The 19,043-nt window shown below is 46.9% G+C and overlaps 1 protein-coding gene across 1 annotated transcript in view; it reads right to left on the reverse strand.

Annotated features, from left to right (window-relative positions):
* Positions 1-580: 580 nt before the first annotated feature.
* Positions 581-19,043, reverse strand: part of LOC143828386 (parathyroid hormone 2 receptor-like) — a 68,986-nt gene continuing 50,523 nt past the window's right edge. The window contains exons 8-12 of the mRNA XM_077318783.1: positions 17,274-17,340; positions 12,440-12,537; positions 8,641-8,779; positions 2,186-2,227; positions 581-1,666 (exon numbers count right to left, since the gene is read on the reverse strand). Of these exons, the coding sequence (XP_077174898.1) occupies positions 1,256-1,666; positions 2,186-2,227; positions 8,641-8,779; positions 12,440-12,537; positions 17,274-17,340 (757 nt within the window). The 3' untranslated portion in view covers positions 581-1,255. The remainder of the gene's footprint in view (positions 1,667-2,185; positions 2,228-8,640; positions 8,780-12,439; positions 12,538-17,273; positions 17,341-19,043) is intronic.

Consider the following 19,043-nt stretch of genomic DNA (forward strand, 5'->3'; position numbering starts at 1 on the left):
GGAAAGATTCTGCAATTACAGTACAAAAAAGGAAATATACCTTTTTACTAGAGGATGGCCATCATATTTTGAAAAGAACATATGACGTGACAATGCTGATTAATACTGATTTGGGGAAGGAAGGACTTTCAGGCAACTTTGAGTCAAAATGTAGATTCCCCATTAGCAGTTAAAGGTGACAATTGTGAGCCGCTGCTGCTTCCTCTCCTCCTCCTTCTCCTCCTCTTCCCCCATCTCTGAACATATAGTTATATTTCCTTCTGCTGAACGCTTTATTTAAAAACCACGTTCAAAAAAGAGAAGAGAAAATTCATTCCAAGTGAATTCCAAATTCCATAGTGCTTTTCAACTCGCTTCTGGCACAGAGACGTGTTGCTAAAAAGCTTATCTGCTAAGGGTCCCTCAGTCAGCAGTAGAGAAGGAGAAGAAGAGCTTGTACCCTGCTTCTTACTCCCCGAAGGAGTCTCAAAGCGGATTTTAATTGCCTTCCCTTCTTCTCCCACACCAGGCACCTTGGGAGGCAGGTGGGGCTGAGAGAGCTCTGAGAAAACTGGGACTGGCCCAAGGTCACCCAGCTGGCTGCACGGGGAGGAGGAATGGGCAATCAAACCCGGTTCTCAGATTAGAGGCCGCCATTCCTAACCGTGAAGCTGCACTGGCTCTCAAGAGAGCTTCTCCTTTGTATGTATGTATGTAGAAGTTCTCCTGAGTGAGCTGGCAGCATCTCCGTCCCAGAGATCTTTGAGTACCAGGCTGTGGAACAGATTCTTCCCGACACATTTGATAGCTGGTGCTGGGATCACAGAGGAAGGAGCAGTGCTCGCTAAGCTAGTGGGCTGATACAGTGTCAGGCAGCATCATGGGAACGGATATGGACTGGGGGATGAAGATTTCTCTGCTTTGAAGCAACGTGTTGCTGCCCGGTCAACAGATCCCCGCACCTGCCGCATCAGAGGCCCAGCCAGTTTGGTGTAGTGGTTAGGCGTGTGGACTTCTAATCTGGCATGCCGGGTTCGAATCTGCACTCCCCCGCATGCAGTCAGCTGGGTGACCTTGGGCTCGCCACGGCACTGATAAAACTGTTCTGACCTAGCAGGAATATCAGGGCTCTCTCAGCCTCACCCACCCCAAAGGGTGTCTGTTGTGGGGAGAGGAAAGGGAAGGCGACTGTAAGCCGCTTTGAGCCTCCTTCAGGTAGGGAAAAGCGGCATATAAGAACAAACTCTTCTTCTTCTTCTTCTTCTTCTTCTTCTTGTTAAAGCACTTCCTCCGCTTCTGCCCGGCTGCATTCCTCCTCTTCCTCCAGGGGGCCCATGTGAGAATCATGGAGCCTCAGGGTCTCCTTGAGAGAAATGCCATCCACCCGCTTCTCTTCGCCGTCGTCAGCGGGATCGTGGACCCAGTGGGGCAAGGCGTCCTGTTCGGAGTTGCTGCTGACGTATCCGGGCAAATTCACGGGGGCGTCCTGCGGCTGGGGGAAAGTTTTGCCGGCCCTGTTGGGTATCAAGGCCATGCGGGAGCTGGCCACCATGTGCGTCTGGCTGCTGGTGCTGTGGGTCATGTTGGTGAGGACGGAGCCGCAGTGGTAACGCCCACAGGGGGCCGTCCTTTTCCAGTCGCTGGGCGGGTTCCATCGGGCCCAGATCTTCTTGATCTCAGTCTGTACCTGGGGAAAGGGAAACAAAGGCAATGGCCGGACTGCAGTGCTCAGGAGGAGGCCTGTGCCAGGGCTCACAGGGAATACCGAGTGGCAAAAGAAGCAATTCCTTGTGTGTTAAACATGGAGTTGTGTCATCTTTCAGTGCAAATGAAGGACAAGAAAACATAAGAGAAGCCTTGTTGGATCAGGCCAATGGCCCATCGAGCCTCACACTCTTGTTGTTGTTGTTGTTATTATTATTTGAATTAATTGCCCGCCATTCTCAGCAGAGCTGGCACGTGGCGGGTTACAAGATAAATAAATAAATACAATCCCCTACCCCCCCCCCCCAACACAGTAGTTGATAAAATACAATCTGGCAGAAGACGACGGCAACCAATCCTCCAGTTACCCCTGCTAGGACCAGGTGGGATAGCTGGCCACGAGAGGCTTGCAACAAAGGTTCCAAGTTATTTTCGTAGTAGTAAGAAATGAACCGGGTGCTCTTGGGCCAGGACAGTGCCGGGTGTGTGCTCGGTTGCTTACCTCTCCATTGCAGTAGCAGTAGATGACAGAAACAAAGAAGCCCTGCAGAAGGATGAAAAGAAAAAGGAGTGGGTGGCATGTCAAAATCTCATCTCGAAACATGAACTTCATATAGTATTTTAGTGTCCTCGAAACAAAACAGGCAGCCCTTGACCCATCGATACAGAAGACAGGATGAGGAATTTACAATAATTAAAATATAAATAATATTTTTTACCCCATCCTTCCGTATCGTTCAGGGTGGGTAACAACACTAAAACACAATACAGGTTAAAATTTAAAACATTTGCAGTATTACTAATGCCCCCTACCGGGTGGAGGGTTGGGGGGTTGGCAGGAGCCGATCTTCAAACTATTCCAACCTTCCTTCCCAGCAGTGAGGCCGGACTTTCTTGGTGTATGTTATTTTAGGCCTCAGCCATAAGCTTGGTGGAATAAATCCATTTTACAGGCCCTGTGGAACTGATTTAAGACCCGCAGAACCCTGATCTCTTACGGGGCAAAATCCACCACGCTGGGGCCAGGGCCAATTTCACCTCCTTCAGGCCAGGGACCTTGATCAGATGTTGATCCAAAGATCTTAGTGCTCTTGGGGGATTATAAGGGAAAAGGCGATCCTGCAGATCCTATTCTCTAGTTCACACGTCCTTGCCATGCTGTCAGTATCCGGAGTCACTTATTCAAGTGGGTAGCTGTGTTGGTGTATTGTCTGGTGATCAGCTGTAATTCCAGGGGATCCCCAGGGTTCCCTGGAGGCTGGCCTCCCTAGGTAGCTATCTGGAGGTTCCTGTTTTCCGCTTGTTGGGTTTGCTTCTGTGGACAGACAGGGGGCATTGAATGCAAAGGTTCTACATTTGTTCAAGTGAGCAGATTATATAACTGTCACCAGAGCGACTGGAGTTCAGCCCATCAAAACTGAGCGCTGCTCTTTATCATACCAAAACGACATCTGCTTCTTGCCAAACTGCTTCTTGCCAATGGAATGCCGGAGCTACGGCTCTCCTTCTGGCCAGACAAACCTTTCTACGCAACGTCTAGCTCCGTGCAAAACCGCTTTGCAAGATGGTGGCAGAAGCCAGCAGCTGAACACCTGTGGGAGGTTGTAAACGACCTCCCCCAGCCCTGGGGATCAGATTTGCACCTGCACCTAATTAAAAATGAGACGACAGAGAGAGACAATTCCCAGGGGCTCATGGGAAATGTAGTCCACGAACACTTGGAGAGCCACCGTCCGGCCACCACTACTAAAGACAGAGAGATTTAAAAACTTCAATATAAAACTGAAATATATACATGCTTGAGGGTTTGCTGGTGCCGAATGGACATTGAAATTGCTGGTAAATCATAGGGGCTTTTCGCACACCTTCAAAATCTCACAATGGTTGCCAATTGAAAACGCTACTGATTTGCCATTATGCACAACGTCGTTGACAATCTGCCACACACCTGAAACCGATCCGCAAAAAGCGCTTCCTTGTAGCGCTTTCAGGGAAATCCCCAAAAGTGGATTCACCCTCCGGAAAGCGCTACACTCCTGCAACCAATCTGCAACACTAGTGGGAAAGTTCTGTGCGTTACCATTGTTGTGGTTTCTACAAAGTCCCTCCCCCTGGCTCTCTCCTCTGATCTTCCGGCGAAGCGATCGCCATTTTTTTTCTCCGAGCGAGCAGAGATCAACGCACCGGCGAGCCTGTTTAGAGGCTTCCCCGGCTTCAGTTCCTCCCCAGAGCTGCTTAGTCACTAAGCACAAACAACAGAGAAGCCCGTTTGCTGATGTATTTTCCCTTTATTTTTTACACTGTTTTCGGCCAAAAATCGGGCCCGTGAGGGGGGGGGGGGGTTCACTTGGGGGGAGCGTGGCAACGATGAAACGACAGTTCAAACACACCTGCCAGCTGATGGGTCTCTCCGTTGCAACGAATCAACACATATTCGTTGCAATGGGTGTGTTTAAAAAAAAACAAAAAACCTTTCTTAAAGGGAAAGGGGCTGTTTGGGAGCATGCTAACGGCTGCCCATTGGCTGCTTGACGGCCAGGGGCGGGACGAGCTCGGCAATAGCGCTTCCTTTCTAGCGATTTTTGCTGAGACCGGAAGCTTGTGGGAAACGATAGAAACGCAACTGGATTCCACTACAAAGTCAGGTATGCATAATGACGAATTGCACTATTTTAAATGGCGATTTTTCGTTCAGCAAACAATTTGCTGCAAGGATCCCGGTGCGGAAAGCCCCATACTATTGTAAGAACCTACTAGGAATCCAGCTGGATTGGTCTGGTAGTTCATCTAGTCCAGCAACCTGTCTTACGCAACCCGTTCCTCCTTAGGGCTGACAACAGGGCAGGGGCCAAGGAGTTCCATGACCTTGCTTCCCGACTTTGGGATTCAAAAGCTTAGTCACTTTGGTGTAGCCAGTGTGGTGTAGTGGTTAGGAGTGCGGACTTCTAATCTGGCATGCTGGGTCCGATTTTGCACTCCCCCACATGCAGCCAGCTGGGTGACCTTGGGCTCGCCACGGCACTGATAAAGCTGTTCTGAACTGTAATCTCAGGACTCTCTCAGCCTCACCCAACTCACAGGGTGTCTGTTGTGGGGAGAGGAATGGGAAGGCAACTGTAAGCCGCTTTGAGCCTCCTTCTCTTCTTCTTCTATTGGCTAGTAGCCCGAGAGACTAGTCCTCCATGAATCTATCTAATCCTCTTTGAAAGCTCTTTATTCTTGTGACCATGCCACTAGCCCAGTGGTTCTCAACGTGGGGGGTTGGGACCCCTTTGGGGGGTCGAACGACCCTTTCACAGGGATCGCAGCAGGGCAAGCATCTTGGCCAGGGGGGTGCCATCCACACAACAGCCTTGCGGGGTAGATCAAGATAGAGCATTCGTCTGTCTGGAGCAGTGGAAAAGAGCGAGATCGACATGGTGGGACAAGAGGCAGAACTGAACTGAGAAACCCCGGAAGAAAACCAATGTATATACCATCATGAACCATGGATCTTCATGCCATTGGTCAGTTTTGGTTCAATTTCTGTGAAAGAACCCTTGCATAATTTTAGGGTTGGGGGTCACCACAACAGGAGGAACTGGATTAAAGGGTCGCGGCATTAGGAAGGTTGAGAGCTACTGATCTAGCCTCTATCAGCAAATCCTATTTGTTAATCTTTCTCCATGTCGAGTGGTCTTTCCTTTTGTCCGTCCTGAACCTACTGCCCCTCAGTTTCACTGGAGAATTTTGGGAGAGGAAGGAAATATTCTCTTGCTCAACTCTCAACACCGCATGCATGCTTGTATAAATGTCTGACCTGCCCCCACCCCCCAACTGGAAACAAATCCCAGACCCACCAGACTTTCCTGTCTTGTACACGGCAAAGAAACCTCTCGGCTATGCACCTCTCTCACCTTGGGTTGCCAGCTCTAGGCTGGGAAATACCTGGAGATTTTTGAGGAGGGTGGAGTCTGGAAAGCGGGAGGGACTGTAGTCTGGCCATAGAGTCCTCCTTCTAAAATGGCTATTTTCTCCAGGTCAACCCATTTCTGTTGTCTGTGGATCAGTTGTAATAGAGGGAGATCGCTGGGCATCACCTAGAGGCTGGTCACCCTGCTCTCAGCAGCTTCCCAGAGTGGATTACCACCACACAGCCCTTGGATTCCTCAGATCCCCTTGGACACTGCAGTGCAGATCCTTGGAACATGAGCTTTCTTGGTGCGGTTGGTTGCCAATTAGTGTCTGTGAGTCCTTTCACGACGTAAAAGCTTTTGAAAGGCATCCCAAGACGGCTATTGTTTCGGGTGCTGTTCACTGACCATGCCTACCCCCTCTGACATGACTGCCTGTCCAGCCCAATCAATTACATGGCTCAGGGGCTATTGCTAGTGTTGCCAACCTCCAGAGGAGAACCAAAGCGAAGTCCTTTCATTCAAATAGTGTTTTTTACAAGGAACTTGCCAGAACAAGGTCCGGAATTTCCTCTCGTTTTCACAACCAGAGCTTCTGTCAGTGGCAAAAAGAATGACCCTGCAACGCAAAGTCATCCACTGCATACGAGCCAGATCTAACATGTTGAGTCAATATGAAGAAATAGCTTGCGGTACAATACAATGTAACATGTATGTCGGAATATCAGAGACTCCCGTATGCAGATGTAATGTAAAGACTGTTACAAAGAGGAAGTTTGTATATATTATCTATGGGCAGAAGTTTGACTACATGAATACATTTTGGGATCTTTCCTGTTTCTTATATAAAATTATAAAATTGGGTCGTGGTGCCCTTTAAGCGCCTCTTGATTACTTGCACCTGCGATGCACCTGTTATTCAGGGCGATGTAAGAATTCTTTTAATTTTGCATATAAGAATAAACAGAAAAAGCAGAATGGATAATGAATTGTTGTACGGTACTCCCCATGCCCCCCCCCACGAGATCCTACTTTACTCCTAATCTTGTTTTTATTTTGCAAGGTAATCCATGTAGAAATGCCATTGTTCTTGATAAACGTTCTGTGGCTTTCTGTTGACTACGCAGGTAAGATTTGTCATTTTTGAGAGTTCAGCCATTTTGTCAAACCAAAGGGTGATGTAATTTTATACTGACATGCACCATAGATATTTGGAGATCCTATTCTGGGGACAGTACATACATACTGGATTCTCCATAAAAGACTGCTTTTGAGGCCTTGGCCAAATGGATATTCTGAGGTATGTTTTACATTTTTGATTAATTGCATTGTAAAACATTTCGTTGCATTGGCTGATCTTATTAGATATGGCTGATATGCGATTGATAACTCTGCATTGTGGGATCATTCTCCTAATGGTGAAATCGTGTGAAAATACTATTGCCACTGAGTTAAGGCATGCTTGGAGGGGCTGCTTTTGATTAAGGCAGGACTACCCCAGCAGCCGAGCCTCTTGTGGCGCAGAGTGTTAAGGCAGCCGTCTGAAAGCTCTGCCCATGAGGCTGGGAGTTCAATCCCAGCAGCCGGCTCAAGGTTGACTCAGCCTTCCATCCTTCCGAGGTCGGTAAAATGAGTACCCAGCTTGCTGGGGGGTAAACGGTAATGACTGGGGAAGGCACTGGCAAACCACCCCGTATTGAGTCTGCCATGAAAACGCTAGAGGGCGTCACCCCAAGGGTCAGACATGACTCGGTGCTTGCCCAGGGGATACTTTCACCTTTACCTTTACTGGCTATACTATTCTTTTAATAGTGTCAAATTCATGGTTAGGAATTAGCCACTAACGAAAGCTCTACTTGTAAAAACCTCGTTCTGGCAAGCGCCTTGTATTGTACTAACATACAAGAGAAAAACCACTATTTGAATAAAAGGACTTTCTTGTACAGCCACGTTGTTGATTCTGTGCTTCGTCTTCAACCTCCAGGTGAGGGCTGGGGACCTCCCGGGATTATCACTGATTTCCTGACAACAGAGATCAGTTCTCTGGGAGAAAATGGGTCTGTGGCATTCTCCTCTCCTGAGGTCCTTCCCCAGGCTAAACCCTGCCCTCCCAAAATCTCAAGGTCTTTCCCAAATGAAAATTCAGGATGGGGGTGGGACATGATGTTGGCAGAGTTTAAAATATGCAAAGGGGTGTAGCATCTGCCTGCTTCAATGGGCTGAAATGGAGAGAAAAGTGTCCTGACTAGCAGCTCCCTTCTGCAGTCAGTCTGTTGAGGGCAAACAGGAAGTCTTCCATTGAGCCAAACAGAACACTGGAGCAATCATAGAATGATAGAATTAATTAGAAAAAATTGAAAAAAATATCAGGAAGTTCCTGATCTAACTATGCCAAATACACATCTTCTCTGATGCCCCCTGCAGGTCACTCTGTATATTCCACTCAATCATGCGCACTGTAGATATTGAATATTCCAACACATCCTAGAGTGGCCAGGACTCCTGCTTTCATGGGAGACTTCCCACCAGGAAGCCCCTCTTCCTGGTGCCATGATTTGGGTTACTGAATTTATAAAATGCTGGTATCACATGGAATTGACATCATTTGACATCATGTGGAATTGACATCATGTGGACATCATGTGGAATTGACATCATGTGGACATCATGTGGAATTGACATCATGTGGAACCTGGAAGTGATGTCTGGTTGCTGTAAACTTTCACCGGAAACTTTTCCTAGGTTTGCCCCAGGAGTGATGTTATGTAGCACGTGACAGGCTGTGACCCCGCCTCCACCCCTCCGTCTCTTGGAGGGGGTGGCCATTTGACGCAGGCCACATGGGAAAAAGCAGACTCAGATCTATACATGGGTTAATTATCCAAGTTCTGTTTTCGCCTTTGTGGGGGTCTTGTTCTCTTATTTTTATCATGGTTAGGAAACTCAAAAGCCACATTGGATCTCTAAGAGGGCCAGAATATATCTGCTGAAATCCAGGACCAAATGTCCCCTTTGGATCCCCAAATAGTGTGGCTCAATAGGATGTGCATCACGATCCACTCACCTGGAAGGAGTTGAAGAAGAGTTCACAATGCATTCGAATCTCCCAGCCTAACCCGGTGAAGTTGTGAGGGAGGCACACAAAGATGATGTAATGGACTCCAAAGACGAGGACCAGGACCAAAGTAGATTTCGCTAGTTTTCTAGAAAATCACCATCATTGTTAGCATTAGCACTTTGCAATGGCTTTTTACCTGAACCAGGTATTTTACAGCAGGCAGAAGTGACTTTCATGGCCATCCTACTCTTGGGATGCGTACAGCTTGAAGCATCCTTAGACTGAATTAGAGCATCAGCCCATCGAGGTCAATATTTAATTTTCATTTAGTTACTATTTATAGTTGGCCTTTCTTACAAGGACTCAATTCTGGTTTTGCAGAGTTAGAATGAATAAGCAAGATGGGGCATTAAGAACATAAGAAGAACCCTGTAGGATCAAACCAGTGGTCCATCTACTCCAGTATCCTGTCTCACATAGCGGCCAACCACTTCCTTTGGAGGGCCACTAACAGGGCAGAGAGGCCAAGGCCTTTCTAAGAACATCAGAAGAGCCCTGCTGAATCAGACCAGTGGTCAATCTAATCCAGCATCCTGTCTCACACAGGGGTCAACCAGCTCCTCTGGAGGGCCAACAAGGCAGAGAGGCCGAGGCCTTCCTAAGAACATCAGAAAAGCCCTGCTTGATCAGATCAGTGGTCCATCTAGTCCAGCATCCTGTCTCACATAGGAGCCAACCAGTTCCCCTGGAGAGCCAACAACAGGGCAGAGAGGCTGAGGCTTTCCTAAGAATATCAGAAGAGACCTGCTGGATCAGACCAGTGGTCCATCTAGTCCAGCATCCTGTCTCACAGTGGCCATCCTCTCTCCAAATGACATCCTCCCAATCCTCCAGGTCCTTCTCAACCCAGAGCTGGCAACCCTAGGTGATCATCATCAAGGCTGAAGAGGGAAGCCACTAATAGGGAGGCCTCATCATGTAAGGCAGGGGTAGTCAACCTGTGGTCCTCCAGATGTCCATGGACTACAATTCCCATGAGCCCCTGCCAGCAAACACTGGCAGGGGCTCATGGGAATTGTAATTCATGGACATCTGGAGGACCGCAGGTTGACTACCCTTGATGTAAGGTGTTTTGCAGTCTTTGACCAGAGAGGCCATATTGACAATCATCGGTCCTCTGGTTGCTAATCCTTCCCAATAGTTTCTCAGCAAATACACCATGGCAAGGAAGCACCGGTGAAACAAGAGCTAATTGCATGACAGCTGGGGCTTTCTCAGCAGTTATTACAGGCTTAACAGGCCGTGTTTCTTCTCACCAGAGCCCATGGAGGTGTTCCCAGAGTTGCCGTTAATGAGAACACATCCACAACGCAAGAGAGGTAGCACCAGCTGCAGACGTTGAACAGGCAAGGCTGGAAGCGCATTCCTCCAGCGAATATGTCAGTGACTCCACAGAAGGAGCCCTAAAACAGTTCCGCTTTTCGGCAAGTGTGAGTGACGGCTGATTCCAGTCATGTTGAAGCCTGATTTCTAAGCAGTTGGCATGCTGAGAAACATTGCCCCCACCTCATAGCTCAGCCCTTTCGGTCTCATAGAATCATAGCATCATAGAATCATAGACTTGGAAGGAACCTCCTGGATCATCTAGTCCAACCCCCTGCACTACGCAGGACACTCACAACCCTATCGCTCATCCACTGTAACCTGCCACCCCCTTGAGCCTTCACAGAATCAGCCTCTCCGTCAGATGGCTATCCAGCCTCTGTTTAAAAATCTCCAAAGATGGAGAACCCACCATCTCCTGATGAAGCCTGTTCCACTGAGAAACTGCACTGACTGTCAGGAACTTTTTCCGGATGTTTAGACGGAATTTCTTTTGAATTAATTGCATCCCATTCGTTCTGGTCCATCCCTTAGGGGCAAGAGAGAACAATTGCTCCATCCTCCATATGGCAGCCTTTTAAATACTTGAAGATGTCTCCTTCACAGGTCGTTTCACCCGTGGCCCTGTTATCTGCTCCCTCCTTTGCTTGTTGTGCCAAGCAGGGCATGGGGTTGTAGGTTCAGGTTACCAGACACCCCCACCCTGATGGAGATAGGAGTTCTGTCAGGATCCTGTATTCTCATGTCTCATCATGAGGCATTCATCATTCTGTTGTGGGATCCTCTGTAATAATCTGTAATAATTTTATCTGTAATATTAATCTGTAATAATATTTGGGATTCTCTGTTGCTGCTGCTGCTGCTGCTGCTGCTGCTGCTGCTGCTGCTGCTGCTGCTGCTGCTGCTGCTGCTGCTGCTGCTACTACTACTACTACTACTACTATTATTATTATTAAATTTGTCATATGGGATTTAGAAACCATCCCTTGGTGGCTGGGAAACCACATCCCTGCTTTGTCTGCAGGCATATTTGATAACTTCCATTTTGAATCTCATAGCATAGGAAGAGGGCAATCAGGCATCTGACTAAGATGCTCTCATGGGGGGGGGGAGATCCAAGGGGTATTCATACAGAGGGTGTAGTACTCACTGAACTTCAGTTTCAGCAGGGAAACTTGGTTTGCTTCTTCCTTTATAAAGAGACTTCTTATCCAAAGAGTCTGCTTCTTGTGGGAGTTCGACTGGAGGCACAACAGGTCCCGCACTAAAGGCCCCACTTCCCCACCTCTAATCTGGAGAACCATGTTTGATTCCCCATTCCTTCTCCACAGGTAGCCAGTTGCAGTTCTCTCAGAGCTTTCTCACATATGCCATGGGGTGTCTGTTGTGGGAAGAGGAAAGGTGGCAATTCTAAGCCACTCAGAGATACCTTTGTGTAGCAAAAAACGGAATACAAAAAACCCCCAGTTCTTCTTAAGCGAACATTCAAAATGACACTCCCTTCTCCTTCTGACTGGAACTCTTTTGGCTTTTGCACAGCACTGGGAAATTTGCTAATGGAGGTGAGGGGTCTTTCTCCTCCCTCCTACCCCTAATATCCTGATGGAAATAATTCACGCGAAGGCCAACCTTTATCATTGTTCTTTTGCACGAAGAACCTCCATTTATTCGGATGTAAAGAACCTGATTCTTTTTTTTTAATAAAAAATGTGTTCCTTATCTTGACGTAGACTGAAGTGGTTGTAAACGTACAAAGAAGTCTGAATGTCAAATGCCTCAACACAACTGTCTTCCATTATTCTACAGACTCAGGCAGCCTGAGATGAAAAAAGAGGGAATCAAAGCCAATTTCCCTCCCTGCCAGCTTGCTGCAGCTTTCGATTAACCCACTTCTACTCCGAATTTGCTCACACACTCAAAGGGCTTGGAAGGGCTTAGAAATTCACCATCTGCGCTAATGGGATCAAGCCCTTCTAGGATTGCCAGGTCCCATGGTTCAGGGAGGGGTCCCCTGCTCCCTGGACAGGGGTCCTCCCAACTGCCCCCCAAACCGGAAGAACACTGCAAATGAATGTGACATGCTGACAAAACCCTGCATTGATGTCAGCACATCAGGGTTGTTGGGGAGGGAGGTGACACTCCGGGCAAAACTCTATGGTTAGAAGCAAGTTCTACCACAGAGTTTTGCCCCAAAGCTAGAGTGTTGCTCCTTGATGTCTCCAGTGTGCTGACATCACTTCTGGTTGATGTCACCATCATGAACGGATGCCAGCTTTGGGTTGGGGAATACCTGAAGATTTTGTGGGTGCAGCCAGGGTATAAAACCATAGAGTTCACCCTCCAAAGCGGCCAAACAGATTTAGTTTTTTGAGACCTTTAGGGGAGAGGGAAGGAAAAAACACAATGTATTCTGAGGACTTACCTATATTGCTTCCTTGTGTCGTAGTAGCCCACAGCATTGGTCTCCCAGATTTTTGTAGCCAGGACCCGGACGGTGTTCAAGAATAAAACAAAGTTTAACTGGAAAAGAGGTTGCAGATGATCATCTCATAATGCTTTAGAAATACTGGTTGCAATCTTAAGAATTCTTTCCTGGGAGTAAGTCCCTTTGAATTGTTGGAATATGCAGAGCACTAGATTGAGCATAAAGAGTGTCCTGCAAGGGGCACAGGCAGACATGTATATTTAGCATAATTAGGATAGGAACTCCCTGCTCATTTTCAAATTACCCCCTCCAGTGTCCTGATTAGCTCCACAGGGGACTTCCTATTTGTTTGAAGACACTTCCTCTCTGCTTGCCTCCAGAACAGTTGTTGAATAAAGAATTACCACAGGCTACAGTTAACTGTTAATTAGATCTCTTATCTCTTCTTTCTACACATAGTTGTTTCACTTCTCAATAAAAACATTTTATTCTTTAAACAGCCTGATACTCCACTCTGTATGCAAACAAACTCACACACACTCTGCCAATGTGAATAACACAGGACTTCTGTGCAGAACAGAGGCCCGGTCTCCCGTTATAGCAGGAAATCTCGGCAATTCCTCTAGGCCCCCAGCATGTTCACCACCTCACACCTATGTCAAGTATAATGTCAGAATGACTCAACACACATATAAAGAGGAATCCAGTGTACTCTGAGCGTGGATTGTATGTGCATACACTGCAACATGTGAACATTGAGAGACTTGTTTTGGTTGAACACAATAGTTTTAAACTTTTTAAATCATTCACATAGTTTTACTTTTTTATTTTCACCACCTCGAGGACCCCGAGCTAAACTCCAGACTACAGAGATCTGTTCCCCTGAAGAAAATGGATGCTTTGGAGGGTGGATTCCACATAGGGAGGCCAGCCTCCAGGTGGGACCTCGAGATCCCCTGGAATAACAGCTAAACTCCAGACTACAGAGATCAGTTCCCTATAAGGACATTCCCCTTACACTGAGACAATTCTTTTGTGGGAGTGGCGAAATTGATACAAGAGAGCACATATTGTTCCACTGCCCTGCTTATGTAGACATTCGTAGCCACTTGGTTGAAGCACTCCTTAAAAAGTTGCCAGAACATCATGATGTAGATCGAGCAAAGAGGCTGCTAAGTGATGAGTCCCCCCAGGTGACAACTCAGCTGGCTAAGTTTTGTGCCGCCGCCATAAAAATCCGATGCTCTAAACCAGTGGTCCCCAACCTTTTTATCACCAGGGACCGGTCAATGCTTGACCATTTTACTGAGGCCCGGGGGGGTAGTCTTTTGCCGAGGGACGTTGCCGCTGCCTGAACCCCTGCTCCACTTGCTTTCCCGCCAGTGCCCCTGACTTCCCACTGCCCACTGGGGGGCGCTGCCAGCAGCAGCTGCACACTGCCACGCTGAGGGGGAGCCCCAGCCATGGCGGCCACTGGAGAGCACCAAAGGTGAGCCGGCGGCAGAGTGGCAGGGCAGCCCCCGAGGCAGCAGCCGGGGAGGAGGATGAGGAGGAGCTGCGGCCCGGTACCGGCTGATCCATGGACCGGTCCCGGTCCCCGGGCCGGGGGTTGGGGACCACTGCTCTAAAGTAGCATAATTTTAAGTTCTATTTTATGATGTTTTAAATTGTATTATATTAAATGACCATATTATTTTGGTCTTTTATGTATTAACTTAATATAACTTGGTCTGAACGACTGTAATAAAGTTTAAGTTCCCCTGGAGAAAATGGATGCTTTAGAGGGAGGACTCTATGGCATTGTACCCCACTGAAGGTCCTATCTTCCCCAGGCTCCATCCCCAAATTTCTAGGGTTTTCCCAACTGGCTCTAGAATCTTAGAATCATAGAGTTGGAAGGGACCTCCAGGGTCATCTAGTCCAACCCCCTGCAAAATGCAGGGTCTAGCAACCCCTCCGCACCCACATCCCAATCCCCTGCCGAGTACCCAGCTAAAGTTAAGAAAACGTTCTAATGCACAACTCTCTCCACCCCATGCTTTATAACTTTTTAAGCCTCTGTCGCGTTCCCACTTAGTCATGTCTTTTCAGTTTTTAAATTAAAAAAAATATATTTTAATAGACATAGAAAGTAAAAAAATAACGGTGACATCAAAGGTACTGTGTAGAAAAAAGAAAAACGAAAAGCCAATTTACAACCACAAAACAAACACAATATGATTAACTAAATACACAAACTAACATATTTACATAATTAACTCCCAAACATTGCTTTTTAAAGATTTTTTTGTATGCTATAACATTTTTCCAAACTAAATCAAATTCATTCCTTTGACAGACTCCTTGTATTGTTCTTATATTGTAAGTTATTTTTTCTAGTATCAGAAGTTGCTTGAGTTTATTACACCACTTAGTCGTGTCTTTTCTAAATTGAAAATTCCTGGAAACTTCAGCCTTTCCTTACAGGGAGGTTCTCTGATATATATTTTGCATAAAACTCTCGTCATTAAACTCCTACCATGTGCAGACTTCAAAGCAAGCAGCATTTATCAAAGGTTCTAATTGCTATTATCCACCTACATTTTTTATTTTTTTGCTCCTTACATTATAGTTGGTCTGCTTAATTATTTCCTCCATCTTGGTAGCGGCAGCCCTCCTCAAACAATCTTTTAATTCCAGGTTCTTTTCCCTCCAAGGGAAGTAATTAATCTTTTTTTTAAAAAAAAAATATTTTGCAACCAATTGGGGGGGGGGGGAGTGCTTCATGGCTGTCATTTGCCAAATTCTAAACAATGATCATCAAATTAAAAGTGAGGAATTAATGAGCAATCGCTTTGGATCCAGTAATTAATCCTTCTCCTCCCAGTAAGAGAATGAAAACAAATCGTTACAGATCAACTGGGGAAGGCTGTGCCCGCCCTGAATTAAAACGAGGTAACCAATTAATTAGAGCAGGCTGCAAACATATAGACTGAAAAGCACAGCAGTCCTGAAATAACCCAGTCGTATTTTTATCTACCCCTATCAGATAGCTGGAACGGGCCCGGTAGGATATTTCGCCTTTTGGATTCTTTGCACATGCCGAAGAATTAACAGTGTCTGTTCTAGACAAAAAGTCTAGCATGGAATAAGGGCTCCTGCTCCCAGTTGGGAAATACCTGCAGATTTTGGTGAAGGAGCTGAGAGGACAAGTTTTGGAGAAAGGAGGAAGACCCCAAAGCAGTGGCTCTCCAGATACCCAGGGACTACAATTACCATGAGCCCTCCTGGCAGGGGCTCATGGTAATTGTAGTCCATGGAAATCTGGAGAACAACACTGTGGCACCCTACTCCAGTGGAGGAGCTCAGGGTGGCCTAAGCACTTAATCCATGCTCCATCATCACCAAGGGCAGAGCCCGGGGAAAGAAGAGAATGGGGGCAGGGGGTGACCTCAGTGGGTATGTGCTGCCTGCAGAAATTGTCATTTTCTTAAGCGGAACTGACCTCTGTAGTCTGGAGATCAGTTGTAGTTCTGGGGAAATGCCAGGCCCCACCTGGAGGTTACAATGGAGAAAATGACCAGCCAACCATTGAGAATTGCAGATGCAGAGAAGAAGTTCTGACAAACACGCTATGAAGTACGAAGAAAGAGTAACAGTAAGGGCATTTCCGCACCTCGGGAAAAATAGCGTTATGCCGGTTGAATGGCATAGCGCTAAAGATTATCACACTTCTCAACCCCTGCTCATCTTTTTGCTGTCTTACTCTTGTCTGCTGCCTTTTCGCACTTCCCACCCTCCAAAAGTGCTGCTTGTGGCGGAAGAGAGCGGCACACTTTATACACGATTCTCTTCCACATGTCAATCAATCCAGGCAGCCAATCCCCTTTCTCCATTTTTTTAAAGATTCCGCAATGCCTGCTCATTTTTTTTAAACTAATACTTCTCCGTTTAAACGCATATGCATGTAATCATAGATGCTTAGCGCTTTCTGAACACTACCCCTTATGGAATTACAAGTCTTGATACTTTTAAAAATTAGTCTTGTTCCTGATTTTTTTGGGGGGGGGGATTTTAGAGAAGCATGCTATGTCTCACAACTTTTTTTGGGGGGGGGGATTTCTGGCATTGCCTCCACGCTTGTCCGCATATTCATTGCTCCAGGCCATTTTCTTTTTTTTTTTTTTAATTCCCGTCCCTGGGAACAAGGAAGAGGGAGGTGGGTACGAGGGCGGGACATTGGAGGAGAAGATAGCGTTTCTTCGCCTCCATACCTTTCTTAGGCTGTAAAGTTTAGCAGTCACATTGTTGATTATATATTGAAACCAGACCTTTTCTCTTTTTTGTTTGTTATTGAAAATTCAAGACATTTACGTACACAGTTTGCAAAATACCTTTAAATGTGAGTAAGTTACTTTAAATTACACAAATGAATTTATGAATGTAATACCTTGTGAGATACACAATCTTTTTTTTATTTTGAACTATATGTTTTCAATTTCTAGTTCTATCACTGAGGAAATGTATGAAAACTTGCCCAGAACCGGTCCATGTTCCAGCATAACATCGGTTTCGATGAACAGTTACTGTTTCATCGTACTTCGTAGCCTGTCAGCCTTCTTCTCTGCCCCCACCTGGAGGTTGGCAACCCTAGAAAACTGACTGCAGAAGCAGAGGAGAACGGTAGAGCCACCCAGACACAGTAACATCCCAAAATATTCTAAAGGATGCAATTGTATTTCCTCCCCATTCCCTGTTCATGCCTCGGGCCTCCTTGCAGTTGCTTGGGTCCATACAGACTGCCCCCCCCCCTGCAATAAAACCAGGCTGTTTTGATCCACGTTCAGCCTACCCCGATAGCTGCTAAAATTGGAGCTTGGTAAATCCATTTGATGTCTCCAGCGCTGAGTTCCCAGCACCTGTGAAATCAAGAATTCTGCATTAGCAACACGAAGCAGTAATAGTCTCCTGGAGCACATCGGTTGTGCAGCTGGGAAGAGTTACCCTTCCTCTCGGAGTGTGTACAGAATGAAATGTCTCCGGTTTCAGGCTTTAAATAAGATTTCATAGGTCCTTAGGCATGAATAAACCAATTCGGATTTTGGGAAGGAGCTGGAAATGGGTATTATGCCAGGTGTAACCAGGGCTAGTTTATCCATCTAGCACACGTCGCACGGGTTATGGGCCCCGCACTTCCAGGGCCCCCACAGAGTACCTTCACCCCCATGGATCAGGGTCATAACCTCTCTCCTCCCTTCTTTTCTCTCTTAAAGGACACTTAGAGTGACACCCCTTTCCACTGTGGGGGGGGGGGCGTCCCTCTGCCTGCAGTCTGGCTGCTCCCACCAAAATTGTACTCTTCTAAAGGTAAAGGTAACCCCTGTGCAAGCACCAAGTCATGTCTGACCCTTGGGGTGATGCCCTCTAGCGTTTTCTTGGCAGACTCAATAAGGGGTGGTTTGCCAGTGCCTTCCCCAGTCATTACCATTTTACCTCCCAGCAAGCTGGGTACTCATTTTACCGACCTCGGAAGGACCTCGGAAGGCTGAGTCAACCTTGAGCCCGCTGCTGGGATCGAACTCCCAGCCTCATGGTCAGAGCTTCAGACAGTATGTCAGCTGCCTTACCACCCTGCACCACAAGAGGCTCTTTGTACTCTTCTACGGCCCCACAAATCTTTAAGCTGGCTCTGTGGGCCCTGCAAAACCTCAAACCGCTCCTCAGTTAAGGGTTTCCAGTTCTGGCTTGGAAACTACATAGAGATTTGGGGGGTGGAGCCACAGGAGGGCAGGTTTTGGGGAGGGGTGGGATTACATGGATACATGTAAAAGCAGCCATTTTCTCCAGGGGAACTGAGCTCTGTCACATGGAGATCAGTTTGAATCTCAGGAGATATCCAGCTACCATCTGGAAATTGGCAACCTGACACAATGCACCCCTTTCATTGTAATTTCATGCAAATCTGTTGTAGTCTGTAGATTAGTCATCTTTAAGGTCCAGTTCCCACTAACAGCAAAGGAAGAAGAAAGCCTTTTCTAGATTGGACCATTATGCACGAAGGGAAGGTGGTGTGGTTCTAAGAACATCAGCAGAGCCCTGCTGAATCAGACTAGTGGTCCACCCAGTCCAGCATTCTGTCTCAAACAGTGGCCAACAAGCTCCTTTGGACTGCCAATAACAGGGCATAGAGGTCATGACCTTCCTAAGAACATCAGAAGAGCCCTGCAGGATCAGACCAGAGGTCCATCCAGTCCTGCACCCTGTCTCACACATTGGCCAACCATTTCCTCTGGAGAGCCAGCAACTGGGCAGAGAGGCCATGACCTTCCTAAGAATATCAAAAGAGCCTTGCTAATGTGAACTCCTGGTTCTGGTATTGAGAGGATTAATACCTCTGAATGTGGGTTCTTTCTATCATATGTGGAGGAAATGTGAAAAAAGTACTGGGCTAAGGTTCATGCTATAATGCAGAAAATGTTGGATTTGAAATTTCCTTTGAAGCCTGAAAATATGTTATTAAGCCTATCACTGTAGTGCCTCCCAACACAAACAAGAAGTCTATTCTTCTATGCGATGACGGCAGCAAGACTAGTTCTGGCTTAGAAAACGGAAAACGCAGGAG

This window comes from Paroedura picta, unplaced genomic scaffold (assembly GCF_049243985.1).
Source record: "Paroedura picta isolate Pp20150507F unplaced genomic scaffold, Ppicta_v3.0 Ppicta_v3_sca22, whole genome shotgun sequence".
In the NCBI taxonomy this organism is placed as follows: Eukaryota; Metazoa; Chordata; class Lepidosauria; order Squamata; family Gekkonidae; genus Paroedura; species Paroedura picta.